The sequence below is a fragment of the Labrus mixtus genome, chromosome 22 (genome assembly GCF_963584025.1).
Source record: "Labrus mixtus chromosome 22, fLabMix1.1, whole genome shotgun sequence".
Classification (NCBI taxonomy): domain Eukaryota; kingdom Metazoa; phylum Chordata; class Actinopteri; order Labriformes; family Labridae; genus Labrus; species Labrus mixtus.
The window spans coordinates 485726-505486 of record NC_083633.1 but is presented as its reverse complement, the minus strand read 5'-3'; the positions used below and the strand labels follow the sequence as shown (position 1 = coordinate 505486).

General features: G+C 38.6%; 2 protein-coding genes across 2 annotated transcripts in view; both read right to left on the bottom strand.

The window, feature by feature from the left end:
* Positions 1-19005, bottom strand: part of LOC132956360 (lysine-specific demethylase RSBN1L-like) — a 37368-nt gene extending 18363 nt beyond the window's left edge. Inside the window, exons 1-4 of the mRNA XM_061029763.1 lie at positions 18309-19005; positions 12528-12668; positions 5910-6445; positions 5667-5825 (exon numbers count right to left, since the gene is read on the bottom strand). Of these exons, the coding sequence (XP_060885746.1) occupies positions 5667-5825; positions 5910-6445; positions 12528-12668; positions 18309-18927 (1455 nt within the window). The 5' untranslated portion in view covers positions 18928-19005. The remainder of the gene's footprint in view (positions 1-5666; positions 5826-5909; positions 6446-12527; positions 12669-18308) is intronic.
* The window catches only part of zgc:113263 (uncharacterized protein LOC503753 homolog), a 139619-nt gene that overhangs the window by 34276 nt on the left and 85582 nt on the right, over positions 1-19761 (bottom strand). The gene's annotated exons all lie outside the window — the stretch shown is intronic.

The window sequence follows — 19761 nt, the reverse complement described above, 5'->3', positions numbered from 1 at the left end:
GATTTGTTGGCTTTGTTTCCCTGCATCCGTTCCCATGACTCTGTGTTATATCCTCCTAAGAAGATGACGATGACTCAAAGCCTGAAATACTTACTCCGCACATGTAAACACATCACAACTTTAAATAGTCGCTCTGAGTCAATGACCTAGTTACTGAGAGGAGGATGTGTTGGTGTGAACACACATGGATTCAAACGCCTTACAAAAGCTTTCTCAGTCAATGTGTGTGTTTTTGAGTAAAAGCATGCATTCATCTTCCTGCTTCCTTTTAATTGTGCATGCAGCTATTTTGTATAAGAGTGCGTGTTTACATCATGTATTATTCAACAACAGATAACCCCCCCCCATGTTGTCAACAAAGAGAACAGGCTCTCACTATCACAAGGGGAGTACTCAGAAACACACTCAAATAACAAATAACACTTGCTAACCTGTCTATTATGAGTGAAGGAAACAGGAAATGAGAGAGACTTCCTCGACTGTTTAAGATGCTCCTCCCAACCGAGTTAAAACTGATATTTCTTCTCATATCTTTCACTGCTAAAATAAAACATTTCAAACCTTTCCCTGTGAGCACTTACCGGGATGTGAACAGTAAAATGTGGTTGTGATTTATCTTTTCAGAATCAGAAATACTTTATTAATCCCAGAGGGAAATTCGATCGTTACAGTTGCTAAAATATACAATATAGCAGTAGAAATATAGTAATAAAAATATTAATCAAATAGAATAGGAATGTAAGTAAGATATCAATAATAGGTACAAGAAATATTTACACGAATAAGAGTCAGATGGAATATATACACACATTTCCAAGATTATTGCACTGTTTGTTTCAAGTTGAGTTATGGTGGAGGTTACAGTTTTTCAGTTATTTTCTTTAATAACTTTTAGTTCATTTAAGCTTTGAATTCCCCAGAGAAGGCAAAGAAAGACTGCGCAGGTGCAGGTACTTAGGCTGTATGTACCTCCTGGGTGCACTGCTGATGTAGCTGAATTATACCTGACTGGAAGAGAAGTTAGGAAATCTCTCCTGTTAGAGGAGGAGTTCAGTTCTAGGTCTACTTGTGGTCACACTGGCGGCTTTGATGCACTGCTCACTGATAAAATCATTTAGCTGCTATAAAAATATTAGGGGGGCGGCCCTTTTTTAAAAAAAAATTTTTTTTTTTATTTATTTTGTGTTTATATTTTATTTTTGGGCTTTATGTGCCTTTATTGTAGGGATAGGATAGTGGATAGCTGTCATTAAAAGTAACACATGAACACCAAGATTCCTTCAAGTGTTTGTGTCGTCGTGTCGGCTTGTCCCCCCCCCCCCCCAACGCTGTAAACCCAGGGGAAACACTGTGTTGCATACATTATCTAAATGAAATGCATCTCATTCATTCACAAGATTAAAAAAACTGACATTATTATGCATAATCAGAATCACTGCTGCTCATTTTCTTTGTTAAAAAACAGAAAATCTTGTCATCTAAAATATATATGCCTATCTACTTCCTTCTGAAATGATCGTTCTTCTCTTGTCTCCTCTTCATAAAACATCTTCCCCTCAGGTGGAAAGTTAAATCTCTTTTCTGTCTCTCATTCAGCCGCTTGTTAATTCCGTAACGACTTCTCTCCTGCAAAACATCCTTCACTCTCTCTCTCTCTCTGTCTGATTTCATGTCAGGAGGTCATGTAGTCGCTGCTCTATCTGACCTCTCCTCGCCCTCGCTCTTCATCCTCTGACTCATTATGTCCAGTCAGTCTCCGGAGTGCCAAGTCTATTACAGCGCCTGCGTCACAACAAAGCTGCTGACTGGTGCCAAATTCACAACCGCACAAACGTGTCTTACATAATCTGTCCTTCTGCACAGACACAAACACAGGCACACTTTGAATGAGTGTAATGTAATCTGTCATCTTTATCAAAGTTCATACTGGGAATATGCCAAAGCTTAAGCACAGATGCTTCTGCATGCATATTTTTGTTTGGAGTCAGATATGTTGCAGTTTGCATTTAACTATCTCACCAGATGACCCAAATGTGTGAAAACACTGGAAATCCAGTCAAATTATAGATTTATGTCAACAGTACCTGAGATTTTATATATCAATGGTAAATTTCCTGATTTAATTAAGGTTCAATAAATACACAAAAAGTGGAATTTTTACACACAAAATCCTTTTTTTTGGTAGCATTAGATTCCCGTCCTTTATTTTATCAGCCTGCCAGCTGGTGTTCTGTCAAAACCAGCAGACAGCCCACATTCATTCAGGGCCTTACGTCTAGAAATCAACGTCTATGTGGAGAATGTTAACCCAAGAAAATGGGGACAATAGGATTGAGATATATATATTCCTCATATCTTTTGTATAGCATGCAGACACTTTACATTTTGTGAAATGTCTAAATAAAATTAATACAAAAAATGATCTTTCACTCTGAATCAACAGGTGTTGTTTTGCCAATTCAAAATTAGATGCAAGAACTTGTTTGATGGGCTGATTTTTATTTTCTTGTTTGTGTTTTTTTTTTACCTACTGTGTTATATTTGGCTGTAAGAGGATTTATTTTAAGTACTTTATTTCCTGAGAATGTTCTAACATGAATTTAAACAAAAATTATCATCCAGCTCTGGTCTCAGATATAATATAACATTGGGGAATTAATTGAAGTCAGATTTCTCAAAAATCCTTTTTACTGGTATGGTTGTGAACATGCTGTTAGTGTCATACACAAGAGCACAGATTACTATGAAGAATTGGCATAATATTATTTTGTTTTGTTTTAATCTTCTGCTGCTGTAACTATATCAGGACACTAAATGACTAAAGGGGAAAGACAGAATTTACCTCACTGTCGAGGCACATCATGTTTCCACTGTGGGGCTCTGCTTGCCCTGAGAAAATGGAGTGCTGTAATCTTCTATAATCCTTAGCACCACTGAAAATGCCTTCAGTCAGGTACTGAATACAAAAGACTCTTACAGAGCACAAGCGGCAGCAAAGCAACCCTGAGTCCTGCACTCAAATCCTCTCCTCAATGTTTTTTTACAATTACGATATTCAAGGAACACATGGGGAAGTGTGTAGGTAAAAATCTATAAGAACAACAAACACACAACAAACAGCATCAACCAGAGGCAGAAAGAGTGAAGGGTTAAAAAAAGGAGGGAGAAAGTGAGGCTAACACAGTGTGTGTGTGTGTGTGTGTGTGTGTGTGTGTGTGTGTGTGTGTGTGTGTGTGTGTACGTACACCTGTGCTCTGTATATCAGTGTGCCTGCTGTGTGTTTATGTGTGTGTGTGTACGTCTACTTCCCAAGGTCACTGCTAAGAACTGGGAGGGAGGGGAAAAAAATTAACAAGACCAGTGGACAATGACGTTATCCCTGTGAGTAACACTACTCTTAAAGAGACAGCGCAGCAGAGACACAGGTTTGTGAAGAAGTTTAATTTAATAATAATTTGGTGAATTAAATTTATATCAAAAAACAGCAGACATCAAGGATGTGTGTGTGTTGTAGCAGGGCTGGCCAGAGTCGAGACACACACACTGAATCGCCTTGTGAATATTTCATAACATAGAGAAGTAGCCAGAAGGAGAGCGATTGATAGAGACCAGAAGCTGCTCAACCCCTGTAGTAACACACACACACACACATTTCCTGTAGTGTAAATGTTGCAGTGAAAACTTCACCATCTATAATTTCACTTCTTTCTTTTCCATCTTCTGGCTATCTTTCTTTCATCCTATATCAATGATGGATGCACATATGATAAAGAAAATTTGTTGTTTGTGAGCTAAAACATGGGGCTTATTACTTATTTTAGTTGACAGGAGGAAGCAGATTTGTTTTGGCTGCCACATCTGCGAATGCCAAATTATTTGCCAACAGTCCGATATCCTTCAAAAAGTCAAGTATTGGCAGATACCAACAATCAGACGGTATATGGTGCATTCCTCATTTCAATCCTCTTGTGCAGTCACCTCTTTATCCCCTCTTCTCTCACTTTTAACATGTTTTCTCTTCCAACACAGCTTAACCCTGGCTGAAACTTTGCCATGTAACATAAAGCAGCATGAGAATAAGAGCAGTCACCACCTGCTCACATCTCTACCGCCGATTTTTCATGGGAGAAATCCGACATCTGTAAAAACGCCAAAAGCTGTCTAACACTGGACAGATGGAGGCAGATGCTTCAACCAGATGTGTGAGGCCTCAACAACACAACTTTTCATCTGCATCGTGCAGCAGCAATCCAACCTTTTCCTTAAGAGAGCTCTGTCTTTACTCAAGTTTCATTTTTATTCTCCCTTAACTTGTATTTTTTATATTCATTATCGATCTTTCAAATCATGTCCTACATTGTTTAAAATTCTTTTTTCACACTTTTTATTATCCGTCCACTCTCATCTTTATTTTTAAAGATTAGAAGTGAAGTGCAGAACATGTGAGATCTGAACGGACAATCACAAGCCTGATGTTTATATAGAATAAATGTCCCAAATTTTACACATTTCTTAAATGTACTGTGCTGTAAAATAATACCATAATCAGTACTACTGGGTGATTTATATCTACCCAGTATATATTTTTGTACACAGGAACAACACACTGACCCAGATGTCAAACTATTCATAACAATCTATCTTCATACTATAACCTAGAATCTACAAACCAGCAAAGTCTGGAGTGAATCTTTCCTGCGCATACACCACAGCCAACACGTTATAAATTGAAACCAAGCTGCGTGTGTGTGTGTGTGTGCCAGCATGTGTTACAAAGTCTGAAAACGAAGAAAGCTGAGTTGTGTCTGCATCATGTAAATACTTTATTTACAGTTTTGCCCTAAATCACATGACTTCAAGCTACGCTCACTTTGTCATGTGACCTGCCCAGATCAGGAAACTGTCTGCACCATGATTACATAACAGGTCTTTAGATCCTGTGTGAATGTACCACTGTGCTACTTAGTCTGATGTTCAGTCAAATAAATTGCACACAGGCAAAAGAGGTTTGGATGTAGGTTTGCTTGTGTACATAACCTGCCCACCTTTCCTATTGTTGTTTCTTAGTTAATGTATGCTAGTAGGGATGGGACATGGAAATACAAGAGTCTACTGATTGGTCGGCTGGCAAAATGTTTAGCTTCTTCATGTTTTCTTCTTTGTTTAGGGGGCTACAGGGAATCAAATTGTAATTTTTGTATCACTGTGGACAGGAAAGAAAACAGATCTTTTTTTTTTTACTTTTAGAAAGTATTAAAACTTTTTACTGTCAACGTTTCCAGGATTCCCTGATTGCCTCATCCAATGTAACTGTCCTGCTATCATATCATCATTTTACTGTCTGCCAGAATCCATGTGTATGCAGCTGCTACCTACAGATATTGACTGTCATCAGTAAACTTGGAAAGTGTTTTCCTCATGCTGGTATCCCTTTTTAGAATCACTTGGTCTCAGCTATTTTGGACTCCATACTTTCTTTTTTTTTCTTTTTTGCTCTGCTGTCTGAAAGCTCGCCATCTGCTCTGTCCTCTTTGAGTTTCCCAGCTGAATTACCAAAAGACAAACCCTGTGTAATCACTTTTTTACAAGAGCTGAGTGATAGTTGCAGCCTTGTGAACAGTCTCTCTTTCTGTGTATGTGTGTGCATGGGATTTATTCTGACTGACCTGAGAGTAGAAATTAGCCATGGTGGTGGTTTCTATGTCCTTCTTCCCCAGTATTTCCATTTTGACTGGAGCTGAGGGAAAGTTGTCTGAGAAGTAGTCCAAAAAGTCAGGTAGGTAACCTGCCTCTCCGTGGACAATCCCCATGACGTAATGAGCTGCCTGGAAAACATTTAACATGATGTATCTTTTATACAGCAGCCGAATTGAAGACAAAACCCAGTCTGATTAATAAGCGTGTCATACCTGGGATGAGTCCTCACTGAAAGACAAGGTGACAAACTCCTGGGCGAATCTCTGCCTCTGTCCCGCGGAGAGAGAGGAGAGCTGGGAGGTGTAGGCGTGAGCCACCAGGGCGCCTCCGTTAGGCTGGTTCTCTATGTGAATGTACGGGGCAAACTCCAGGCCGGCCATGCCAGGGTACACACTCTGTGCATGGTTTTTGGTAGGGGAGGGTTGTGCAGGCTTGATGCATGACGGAGAGTTGTGGAGAGAGGAGCTGAAGAGCGCTTTGGAGGCGAGAGGAGGAGAAGAAGGCAGGAGGTGTGTTCTGTTGTTAGTTGTGTTGAAAATAGGGAGAGGGGACTTAAATGGAGAAAGGGAGGAGTTACTGGGAGGGGGAGAGGATGGAGGGCAAAGGAGCAAGCCGGCACATGTGGTCTGGCAGGAGCGGTGGTACATCTTCACACGTTTGTGCTTCTCCACCTCTTTGTGTTTCTTCTTCTTTTTCTTCTTCACTTTTTTTATTTGCAGCTCCTCAGAGTTGATCTTCTCTTTTTCATCTAGACAAAAAAACAGAAGGAGAGAGAGAGAGAAGAAATTATTGTTTATTCCAAAAAGATTGGACTATCTTAAGAGATCAACTCAAAAATATAACAATTAAAAACATTGTCGTTGCAAGTGTGCTGTCACATCCCCTGGCTGTGAGTAAAATCTTTCTTTACTTTATGGTACATCACCTTGTATCATCATCTTTGAAGAAAGTGCAAAATCAGCTTCCAGTAAGATAAAAGTTAAAAGTATCTAAATGAGCAAATAAAGTTATATAAAGAACAAGAGATCGCTCAGATGTTTGCATTATTTTTTTTCCCCATTTAATCAAAAGAAAGGGATGCTTAATTGATTCTATGTTTAAAAGGCAAAACAAGAGAAAGTAATTAGTCCTAAGTACTATGAGTAGTTGTAGACAGATGACTCAGAGCTTTCCCCAGATGGTGCAAATCTCCCAGTATGCATACATTAAACAAATTCAAGTGTCCTAAATGGAAATCCCTAGAGAGCAGCAGAGATGACTAAAACAGGAAACAAGCTTTCAAGAGTTATTTTATCTAAACAGAGATGATACCGTACCCCATGATAGACCGTCTCCTCTGTGCCCGAGGCGTGACAAAGTGGAACATGCTGATTTATGCACAGAGCTACTGTGTGTGTGTGTGTGTGTGTGAGAGAGCTATTCACATCTATTTGCTGATGTGTTGCTGGTTGCTTCATTTCTACCCAGTGGTTGTGTAAACAAAGAGACATTCATACATTTACTGTATATGTGTAAGTGTGTGTGTGCACATGTGAGTCACTTTAATGGAGGTGCTGCTGCCTCAGCGTAATTCAAATATCAGCTATAATCTCATTCACACACACACGCACACACGTTCAATGTCAAATAAGGCAGAAATGCAAACAGCAGAGAGCGAGTACAAGAAAAAGAAACACTACGTGTGTGTTACAGAGGAACAGCAAGAAGGTTTTTGCAGCACAATACCCACACTACTACTAATCCAAAAGCTCTTTAACCCCTCCCCCCAATTCTCTCTCTCTGTTCAGCCACACACACACACACACACATAGTTATAGCAGGCTGACATGAAGAACTAGTGTGATAAATGTGTTGCAACGTTGAAATGAAATAAACAGATAATGTATACTAACACACTGTGTCATGCTTGATCTAATTTAGATAGAGAGATTGGAAATAAACGTTTTCTTTGGGGGGGAGGGGAATAAAAGATCACTTCAAAGTTATCTTTTTCTTATTACACCAATAGATGCTCTTTTATATAAAGCAGATAATTCTCTTATCCACAGACACAAAAATATTATAAGAGCCCAAACACAAACTTCCATCCATTCTGCCATACCATTATGAGCCTCTTGTGTTCATACTTACAGAGTGGCAAACAAGGTCAAGTTGAATAAAACACACATCCTATGTGCACGTATGGTCTTACATGTGCTTGCTTGATGGGTTTAAGCATGTTTTACTTTATGTGAAAGTGTTTTTATTTATCTCCATCTGTCTACCAGTCATATATCCCCTAAGGGATGATTCAATTAGATGTTTAGATTGAACATAGTTGCATGTATTTTAAAGAGACCTGAATCAGTATTCCCTCTATGACAGACGATCTAACCTTTGTTTTGAGACTCTGAGTTATACTAAACAGGAAAAAGCAACACACAAAGAGTAAATGGAAAACAGTAACTGGAAACTTTAACCATATAAACAAAAGTCTGCCTCTGATTAGGAGCTTGGAGACCAATTAGAGCATCTCTTACAGTAAACCTGTTCACTCTCTGTCAGCTCTAATGTATATATGATGACATTAGATTTAACATTAATACACTCATATCATAGCGGTCCTATGCACTGCAAAAATATGAGCAATAATGGATGTGTGGTCAAACTGGGGTCTCACATTAAAATTAAAATGGTCCACTTGGCCCGACAGATAAGATCCTTAAAGGTCAGATCAGTCCGAACACACACACACACACACACGTACAAACACACGCACAAACACACGCACAAACACACGCACACACACACACACACGCACACACAGGCTCAGTGGTAGTAAAGCAGCATTACGGTTAGTTGAGCTGTTTGCAGCTTATTGATTTCCAATACATGTTTCCTCTGGCTGCCTCTTTCTTTTCAATTGTAAACATGAACGTTCTTTCACTGATTGCATTTCTAACTTTCACTTTTTCTCTCTTGCACTACTACCATTCTTTACAAACTGATTAAATAAACGTGTTCTTCAGTGGGGGGAAACCTCTGCCTCGCTTCCCTCAGACTCAGATTCAATGGAACACCTTGGCTTGGACTCAAGACATAATGGTTTTTTTTAACACCCTCTCCTTTTGTGTCAGTTCAACTTCCCAAGAAGTGCAAACGCTGAAAGGTTGAACTAAACATCTGTTATTTAAATGTGCAGAAGCGGGTGACAATGTGCGTTGAGGTTTTGCAAAGACCTCTAAATGTCAACGTGTGGTGTATGGTCTGAGGACAAACCAGAGAAAAACATTGGCAGCCAATTTTACATGTCAGTGTGTGATGTGTGTGTGTGTGTAAGTCAGTGTGCAGAGCCAGACGAACATTATGTAACAGAAGTCTGCGAATAACTCACTCATTCATAAAAGAGAACACTGTCTAGCACACAGCTGCCTGCAGGCCATTACTAGACTTTAGGTTTTGTATAGAAACGATTTAAAGAAGAGCGTTTTGTCCGCATTTTACATGTATTTTTTGTAATTTAAGGTTTAAAAATCTCTACAGTTTCTAGTTAATGTGGATGGTTTTACCTTCAGTATAGTTTAATATTTATAGTGTACAACTGTCACAATTAATATTGTTAAGTAAAGTTGTTTGAGTGTAAAACTTCCAGCTTCTGTCGAGACCGAATGTAATTCTTCAATACAACATTGAAATTATTTTAAAATTGTGATAGCAGGGTAGCCTTGTGGTTAGTGCGTGCATCCCATGTATTGGACTCAGGTTCGAATCCCACCTGTGGCTCCTTTCCTGCATTTCATTCCCCACTCTCTCTCTCTCTCTGTTTCTGACTCTTTCCACTGCCCTGTCTCTACAATAAAAAGCACAAAAATAAACCACAAAAAACGAATTATTCAACCAATGTTTTGTTGATATTGGTGCATGTCATTGGTAGTCATGCAGTGAGCCAGAGAAAAATAAAGACCCCCATGACTGAAAAAAAAAACAAGGTGTGGGGGAAAGGATCCTATGGCGGGCTGCAGGGAGACATCAACCACTGCTCCACAAGGAGAGAAACATCAGTGAAGGGTAGCTCCAATGGCAGGCTGCACAATGGCTCGGTCGGAGGTGCGACAGGCAGAAATGCCTTACAGGTGGATACACCTGTGCTAACATCAGCATTAAAAAGATGATCCCATTTGAGCCAAATACATTTGAGAATACGTTATATGATGGAATAAGTTGATTCTTCCTCATGTTTGGTTTCCTTTTGAACAAATAAAAACAAATTATATTTTTTTCTAGTTTATGATGCATCAATTTAAAAATGTATGATTTAATTAACTTATTGAAGAAAAGGCTAAACATTGGAAACGATAAAGTGAGGGAGATATAGAAGAAAATAAACACAATGATATTTCCGACATGTTTTTACTTAATTTTTCATTTATTCTTAAAATTGCTGTGTGCACGCAGGGCAAGTACAAACTCCTCCAAATAACAGAATATCTGTTAAAGTACAGCTGCTAACAGTGTGCTGGACTGCTGAACAACAGAGTTAAAACATACCCAAAGATAAGAGTCCATCCCCTGCATCTGATTAAAATTGTTTGTTGCAATAACTAAATTAATTTAGAGGGAAAAACATATTCAATATAAATACAAACATAATATTAAAATATATCCAAGATCAGTGTTTCCCCTAGGTTTACAGCTTTGGGGGGGTGGGGGGACACACGCCAACACAAACACTTGAAGGAATCTTGGTGTTCATGTGTTACTTTTAATGACAGATGTCCTTTTCTATCGGAAAGGTATCCTTAAATGACTTCTTTCCCTGATTTCAAACTCCACTATCCTATCTCTACAATAAAGGCACAAAAAGCCCAAAAATAAATCTTAAAAAAAAAAAAAGGGCCGCCCCCCTAATATAATGGTAGGGGAAACACTGAAGATAAAGTATGTCGATCCCCTCCTGTCATTCTGTGGGAAAGACAGAATATAATTCCTTATACTGACTCGTCGATCAGCTCCTTCTGTTAAAATCTGATCTACCAGATCCACTTCACTGTTCCCACACAAACACACACAAAGAGTGTGTCTGACACACAAATCCTCCTTGTGAGGAGCAGTGCTGTGTAAAGGTCACAAAGAGAAAATAAACATAGTGACAAACACTGTAACTGTCACCCTGACTTCATACAGCAGGCCTTTTATGGTAATAACAACACCTTCTGTGGTGCAGAGCCACGAGTACAACATAATGATGATTTACTGAAGAGCAGCCGCTGAAAGTGGGTCAATGCTAAATTCTGATGTGCAACAGCATGCACTTATAAAAATATCCTGAACATCTTGTGTTTAATCATCATGGCAACACATCTGATTGAATCCTCCACATTCATACACCAACACACAGGAGACTGACCACTTTCTTTCTCATAGAAATACAAACATGCTGAATGTTGCTCAGTGCTCATGATGGATTAATGTTGGGTCTTTAACAATAAGTAAGGTCTTTACCTGCTCTTTTGTAAAATGTCTTCAGATAACATTTGTTATGAATTGGTGTTAGACAAATAAAGATTTGTTGAAACTTAAAAGTCCATATTACACAATCTTCTGTATTTTATATTAAATACATGAGTGATCCTGCATGTCAACCATTATAATGAAACACTATGAAGAACTTTCTCATACCACAATGAAGTCTCAGAGATGTTTACCAATAATATCTGCTTAAATATTACATTAAATAGAAAACTATTTGGGACTGAGTATACCGGGCGGAGAAACATCTTATAACAGATCACATGTTTCTGTACTGTTTTCTGTACTTTAAAGCAGTAAATGACACTTTTAATAAAAAAAATTAAGAGACACTAAATCGGAGTCACTTACATGATGGATGGAAAAGTGTTTCATTCATTAAGTTTAGCCAAAACATTTGTCATTTATACTTCTAGGAGCTGTTGAGACAGTGCTAACTGTTAATCTGATGGTTATCTGACTGACACTCCACAAACATATTACTGTCACAGCCATCCAACTTCACCTTTGTGATTCATCAAAGCTTTGATTAAAAACACTTTTCATAACTAGCGTTATGGCTGGAAAGGTTATTGAAAATAATTTCAGTGTCGTCCCCCCCCCCCCCTTCCTTGAAGGTCAGGTAAATTTAATTCACAACAGAAGTCATTTAAGGATACCTTTCATATAGAACAGGTCTATACCTCCTCCTTTTATTAAACACACACACACACAGCCTGTGTTTCTCGTTGCGCTTGACGCGCACCCACCGCCTACTATGGAAAAAAAACTCTGCAGGTGAGCAGAGAGAGAGACAGAAAAGAGAGAAAGAGAGAGTGTATGCTGTATGTTATTCTACTTAAAAAGCCGTTTTTTTGTTCTTTTTATGCAGTTGCTCGCTGCCGATGTGATTGTGCTCTCTCCCTTAGTTTTGCTGCATCATAACCTCCCCACAGTAGGCTCACGTGTTGTGATACAGGACGAAGTGAAACTTTAAAAAAACAAGAACAACAACCCAAAAAAAGAAAAATATAATCACAATCTGGATCATGTTTAAATGTTCACAGTTTTGTGAACAAAATAAGGTCATAAATGATATCTCAGCTTTACATATATGCTACTGGTAAAAAGAAACTTTGCAGAGCCGGAATAGTGCAGAATAGATTAAGAGAAACAATTCTCAACCTCACTATTTTCTAAACCCTGGTTACGGCCTTGATTGACTGCTGTCATTGACACATGAACACCATGATTCCTGTAAGTGTTTCTAAGTGCTATTTGCAGACAAAGCCATAGGAAGTAACACATTTTCATCTGGTCTGTATGCACTAGTTTTCACCAACCTTTAATGGGCTGCTTGACGTCTCCATTCTCCCGCTTGATCTCGTTGATCACTTTGTGCTTGTTCTTCTCCTTCTCTCTGTCTTTGACCTTCTTCTTCTCCCTCTCCTCTTGCTCTCTCTCTTTCGCCTTGTCAGAGTACTCTGTGGACACAGAGAAGAGGATTTTTTTAGATCTCAATGGTTGAACAACATTAGCATGCTGCTCACAAACATACTCGATCCACTCTTCAATTTGTTTGTCTTACCCTTTAACAAAACTCCTCATCCCTGACGTAGTATTTTTTTGCTTTTTCTTTTCTTGCTGCAGAAGATCCCTCCCTCCACAAAACATCTCCTCTTATCGCTCATGTTTCTTCAGCACAGTAATTACCTTTCTATTCCCTTTCCGGCTGCAGCAACTTCACTCCTAACCTTAAAGCAGCATCTCATTGAGATATATTTCACGTTTATGCCCCACAACTCATCCCTCTGCTCTGCTGCCATGTTCTGCCTTTTACTTACTTCAATGTCCCCACATTTTTTAAGTCTTAAAATACACTCTTTGCTTCTGACTCATTTTATTTCCTCTACCAGCACGTCTGACAGAAATGTCTGAGGAATATTACAAGAGGAATTGGAGTGCACTCGAACATTACACTTTACTGCAAATCGCTCTGAATAAGAATTTAAAATGCAATATCATACAATCAAATACTTCAGTTGTTGGAGTGTTTTTTCTGAAAAGAAAGTGTGTGTAAGGGTGGACTGGTGTAAATAAAATCCTTTGTCTTCCTAGGTGACTGAGAAACACCTTCCCTTTCTCCTTTGATTCTTCATTTTTCTCTCAAAGTGTAAAAAAGAAGTCCTTTATTTATTCCACATTCATTCTTTCCCTTTCCAAAGAAGTTTCTCCTTTGAACTCAGTCAGATTTGTCTTTAAAAGGAAGCTGTGTTTTCAGACTGTTCACTTTCCTGTGGACGTTGGGAGTGGGTAAGTGAGCGCAGTGGGGTTAGACATGCTGTTTTCAGGATCAAAAGAGAAAATGCTTTGAAAGTTTAAAAGACAGAAAAAAAAAAAAGGCTTAAAGGAGCAGAGGGATAATCAGAAGCTACATCGATACACTCTTTGTAATGATTGTGTTTCAGTACATACAGTGGCATTTGTGTTTCTTTACTGCTTAACATGCAGGTAGTCATGCTCCTCATATCCTGGTTAAATGGAGATATGCCAGGAATGCTAACAAACCATGTAAAGAACGATGCAAAATCAATGCTTTAAGATTACCAGATGAGTGTAAGCTGCCTGCTGGAGGACAAAAACAGCACTTTTCAATACATCAATTCAACTCAACAGGAAGCTGTGGATAAAGGAGGGCTCCCTCAGATTAGCTGCCAGATTTATAAAAACATGTCAGGCCATGCTAGAGCATAACAATCAGAAACTTTAAATTCAGAGGAGACAGAAGATAAATTAGGCTGACATGCCGTTTAATCACAGCTTGTGAGAAGAACAGACTGCCTCTTTAAGAGGGCTTCAGGGTCACAAGTTCAGAAACCAAAAACTGGTTTGTCAGGGTGAGATAGCACTACACTTGACTTTTAAATGCACCAGAAACACATAACTGAATTCTCTATTATTTTCTTTTTTTCGTTTTGTTTTCCGACTTTGCTGCAGCCACCGAGTTTCAAGGGGAAACACAGCAGGTGGTTTTCAATGTGAGGATGATCACAGGAGAGAAACCACTTTGAAAGATGGAGGGCCAGAGGCAGACGGTGTGTCAACTTCAACTAAACCCAACTTCTATGCAACACTCACTATAGATGGGAGTCACAATACTCGAGGAATGATTTGATTAACTTTGATTTAAACAATAAAAGAATAATAATTATGTAAAGCTCAGGATCAACATGAGCAAATTACAGACATGGGCAGCAATAAGCAATGCCAGGACATATCATAGAAGATTGGTTATCCCAATTTAGGCCTTAAATCATGTTGCATTTTTAAATTAATATCAGTTTATTTAATGAGTATTATTTGGGCATAATTCAGTGGATTTTGGATCTCAATTGGGGTTTCAGATACAAATTGCTTCTGGCCTGTTTAAGACAGCTGTAGGTTGGTTGTAAACGAATCAACTAGTCAGTAGTTTGGCCCAGTTTAGATAGCTTAGGATGAATATTGTCCTTTTTCAAACAAAGGTCAAAGTCAGAATATTTGTGCATTAAAATACAATTATGATAAGATTCTTGATTGACTTTCAGGACTTGTGCATAAGACCCAATATGTTAACTTAAAGGAGCAATATGCAACTCTGAGTAGAATAAAATGGATAGTCCAAATTTAAAACATTGCTGACAATGTTTTAAATTGACAACAATGTTTTTGTCAACAATGCTGACAATTAAAGAAACATGATCCTTTAGAAAAAGAGCTTTAGATGATTTGAGGTATTTTATTTCAATGTCGATGGATTCTGCCAAACTACGGGTATCCCTTCCCCCCTGATAAACATCTTACAGCTCCAGATGCTCAGTCCACCCCTGCTGCTGAAGCAAATCCATTCCATTCACTCAAGCTTGTCTCAAGAAAACGTATTCAGTAAGAATCTCAGTGTTTTTCAATCTAGTGAATTTCTATTATGCACAACAGAACGAAGTGTCTTTGTAATTTTTGATGTAATGACCCAGCCAACGGTGACTTAATTGGGTGCTCAGCTTCATTTTGTCTAAAGGACAGAGACAAGGATATCCAGATACTCCGTCGACATGGTACATATTCACTCACAAAAAAACAGAAATAAAAAAGAAGTCAATTCCCAATAAAAACAAGTTTAAATCACCTGTTTAATGGTCAGAATGTATCCAGAGGAATTCACAACAAGCCTAAGAAAATTAAGAAACTGCAACTAGCAGTGGTTTTGCATCAGCGTCATTCTCCACCTCGATTTTAGAGTAATATAATAGAATTGCCCTTTATGTCAGCATGATGATGTTTAACAGAGCTATGATTGGTTAAAGAGTAATATGAGATTGAATGTAAATACAGTGGGTGTCAGGAGCAAGTCCCTCAGTTGTATTCTTCGCATCTTCTTGAGTGAAACAAATCATCTTTCACAGTAAATCAGCTAGCATAATGCAGCTATGTTTCCTTGACTTACGACTTGAGTTTTTTATTTAAATGTATCCTGGGCTCAAACCCATCACTAATAATATTACTGTAATAATGATGATGATGTGATACTCTTTTGATCCCAGCAGGAAAAGTCATTCTCCTGTGAAGGTCAGAGAGCACAATCAAATTAAGAGCCAAGTTCCTGAATCTGGCAGGACTCGCTCTCTCTCACTCAAGGACAGTTTACAGCACCGGGATTAGAACCCGTGTCTCTCTCACGCACCAAAATTTTTTTTGGCCAGCCTGCAACTCAATATATAACAGAAAAATGTGGTCCAAATTGTTTTTTTTCTTTAAAGTGTCAAACTGAGACTGTAGTGACTGCAACTTTGTCAAAGAAGGCTCAAACACTAGTATACTGTATGTTTTCACACTATTTATCAAGGTGTGTTTTTTGGAGGCAATCTGCTCTACATACATATAACTTCTCTTTCTCATCTTTAAAACTACTCAAAATAACCACTGTATCCCACTGCTGGCTATACAGAAGCAACTACGGCATCTTAGAGGTTCGGTGTACTACTCATTAGCACAACTATAAAGAGAGAGATATTGTTCAATGTTTCCTATGGTTGCATTTAAAATCTTTAAGTTAATAAAAATAATAGAGGGATTGATAGTTATAAAATATACAAAACTGTTTTTATTTTAATGTCTGCTCATAAAAAAGGTGCTCATTAGTTTTATTTTGACATTCCACTCTTGTGTTCTACTTCTCTCTGTACAGCTTCTGTGTGTTTTGAAATCTCTACAAAGCATTCAGTCATGTCGAACACTGCCTCTTTACGAGTCTGTGAGTGTTTCTGATAGTGTGTTGGGGCCCACAGGCCAACAACACGTCTCGCCCTGGTGTTGTCACTGTGGCTGATCGGAGCGTGTCATGACCTCTTAAACTACCCGGCTGGAAAAGGGTGAAATCATGACATCATGCATCCACAAACCCTTGCATGTGTCCTGTTATGTATGACCATGATGACATAAAACCACAATAAGCCATCAAGTAGGGCTGGGATGAATGAGTACATATTCCAGGATCTACTCCAGTGTGAGACTGAATGAATTTCTTGTTGCTCCATTTGGCACTGAGTTAAAACGCTAGACTTAGCACTTAGCAGGGAGTGACTGATTAGCCAAAAAAGAATACTTGATTTTTGGCAGTTATGAATCTATTTAAAGATAAGAATCTCATTTTTTCTTGAAATCATTTTTTTTCCACCCCTAGTATAAAGCATTACTTTCATTATGTAATAAATAATGCACAAGCATTTAGCTAACATATTCACAAAGCTTATAAAATACATATTTTATGATGCAGGACATATATAGTTAAGCTAAATAACATAGCCTAGCTATTGTCTGTTATTGAGGATGTTCTTTGTATTCTTTTAGAGTAGTTTTAGATATCATTTTGTTATTGTCATTTTTAATGTTTATGTTTCCTTTTTAGGACCAAATACGCAAATTAGCATTAGTGCTAACTTGCTAACTGCTGGTCCTTGTATTTTTAAAAGAAAGTGCTCTGCCCCTTTCAAATAAACCAATACAGTCTGTCAAACCATTTCTTAAATTAAAATTGTGATTGAATTCTCTGTTATGTGTTTTTAAGGGATGAAACATTCACTGACAACAGTTTTGATTTTCTATTTTCTGATTTTTTTCCCCACTCAATTGTGTAAATATTAGAGTCAGTGTATCAAATTGTAAACTAGTTTTACTCGATTTTGTCAAAAGGGTTCACTAGAGTGTATTTGCTTATGTATAATAATATAGTGTTAGTGTATAGTTAGTGGTAAAACCAGTTGTTTGGAGGATCGGGTGAATGAATACAACAGAACATGGAGTAACAACAAGCTGTGGAGTGTCTGTGGGTTACAGAGGGGGGCGTGGTGCTCCACCAAAACAACACTTGGCCTATAATGGCGGGCGGCTGTCATATTGTTATGACAGCAGTGTGTAGTTAAATACATCCCGCTCCACAGGAAACACTAAATATATGAACTAGTATCGACGTTACACAATAAATGGACGAGTTGGCTCAAACGTTGCGCGGACACGACAGAGATTAGAGTTCATTAATGCTCTTTAACATCAAAATACGACTCTTTTACAAAACTGCTGATCAAAAAACTATTTATATTTTGTCAATACGACGTTACGGTTCCGCAGCAGAACCAGAGCAGCAGAACCAGAGCAGCAGAACCAGAGCAGCTGGTTACAGTCTAACACGGAGACTGAACGAGCGGGTGATCAAGCGACTAAAGCTGGCAGCCATAACCCCGAGAAACATCGAATTAACTGGACTTTATATTAATTAAACTCGACGTTAACCTGGTTTATTACGTTTAATCCAAAGCAACAGTAACCCTCGAGTAGTGTACCGATTCCAAACAGGATTTTAAATCGCTTTAGAGCAGTGAATAGTCCGAAAACGGGACTGTCCAGACACATTAGGAGGCAGTCAACTGCACACTTCGGACCACATGTTCATATACCAAGGTGGCGGAATTTACACTGAGCAGATTCACTATAAAAAGGGCAGAACTGTATCCTGTTTATTTCATATAAATGCAACTTTATAAATTCTCTTCAATTGAAATTAAGAAAGAAAACAGATTTGAATGGCCTACCTTTAGGTGGCAACATGACCTCCCCATTTTCCCTCTTGACTGCAGAAGTGTTGTTATATCTGCTGACATCGTTGTTGTTGTTGTTGTTACTAACATTACTCCCGTGTCCGGAGGTCACCAACAGTTTATGTTTTTTATCTCCACATCCTTTCTCCTTCTCCCGCAGTTTATCTTTATTGGGTTTCTTGGATTTGGAGGAGGAAGGCGCTTTGTGGAGGAAGAAATGGCTCTGTTTGAAGACTTTATGGGTGTTTGTCGGTGGTTGGGATCCACCGGTAGCAGGCACCGGAGGAGGGATGTTGCTGCTCGTCTTCAGCGGACTGAAGTTCCACGACCCCGGGCTGTAACTCTGCTGCTTCGTGGGCTGCTGGAGTTTCTCTTTGACACTGCGGTTGCCTCCCACTCCTCCTTCCGTGCTGAGTTTCTTGGGTTTCACGCTCCTCTCCTCGACCCGGACCCTCTTGGGCGGCGGCGGGTTGAAATCGCGAGAAGACTGTGAGCGGTTGTCAGGGGCTCCCTTCGCCTCCGTGGGCTTGACGAGAAGGCTTTTAGCGGAGGCGACCGCCGGGACTACCGCAGCAGCTCCGGTGAGATGGACGGAGCCCAGCGAGTCAGCCATCTTGAGGCTTCTCTCTCTATTTACTCTCTTTCCTCAACTGCCGCCGCTGCTGTTTTTTTTAAGCGACGTGCAAGCAGGCAGAGGGGGGCGGGGCTTAGCCTTGACTGACAGGCACGGAGAGAAAATAAACGGAGGCGGGACTTAGCAGAATTAATTTTTGTTTTCTATTGGTTAAAAATGACAAGTAAATGTCATGTGTCGATTAGTAATTATATTAAGTGATAAAACATATGAAATAATACTAATATAATTAATGTACAATTTTAATGAAATAAAGTCAAATACCACACCTCCAAATTCCGAGGTGCCTAACTTTCCTTTTAACAAAACAGAAATTATAAAACCTTAATTATAAATTTCTAAAGCCAGATTATGTTTTGACTTTTGCTTTACTAATGATCTAGACATCTATCAACTAAAGTATGTGCATTCAAATATCTCCTCGAAAGATTATCTTTTTTACCTCCCGGATAAATCAATCATTCCAAATAACCACTTAGACACTCAACAAAACCCAAGTTTGCTGAAACAATTGAATTGATCTCTCAATTGATAGGCAGAAAATTATTGGCAATTATTGACAAAATGCTTTATAATTAAAACATTTATCTTCAAGCTAAAATAATAATTTAAAAAATCCATTATTCTTGGACCGGCTCCTGGATTGTGAGTATTTACTTTTTTCTATTTTCTTCCAAAAATTCATTGATGTTTTTTGATGTTTGGAAACATGCCCTACAAACAAACAATTAATTGGCTTAAGGTATTAATGAGTACTTATTAGAATAGAAGTTATTTAATAAAGCTCCAATCCATACCTTGCTTAAACCATTA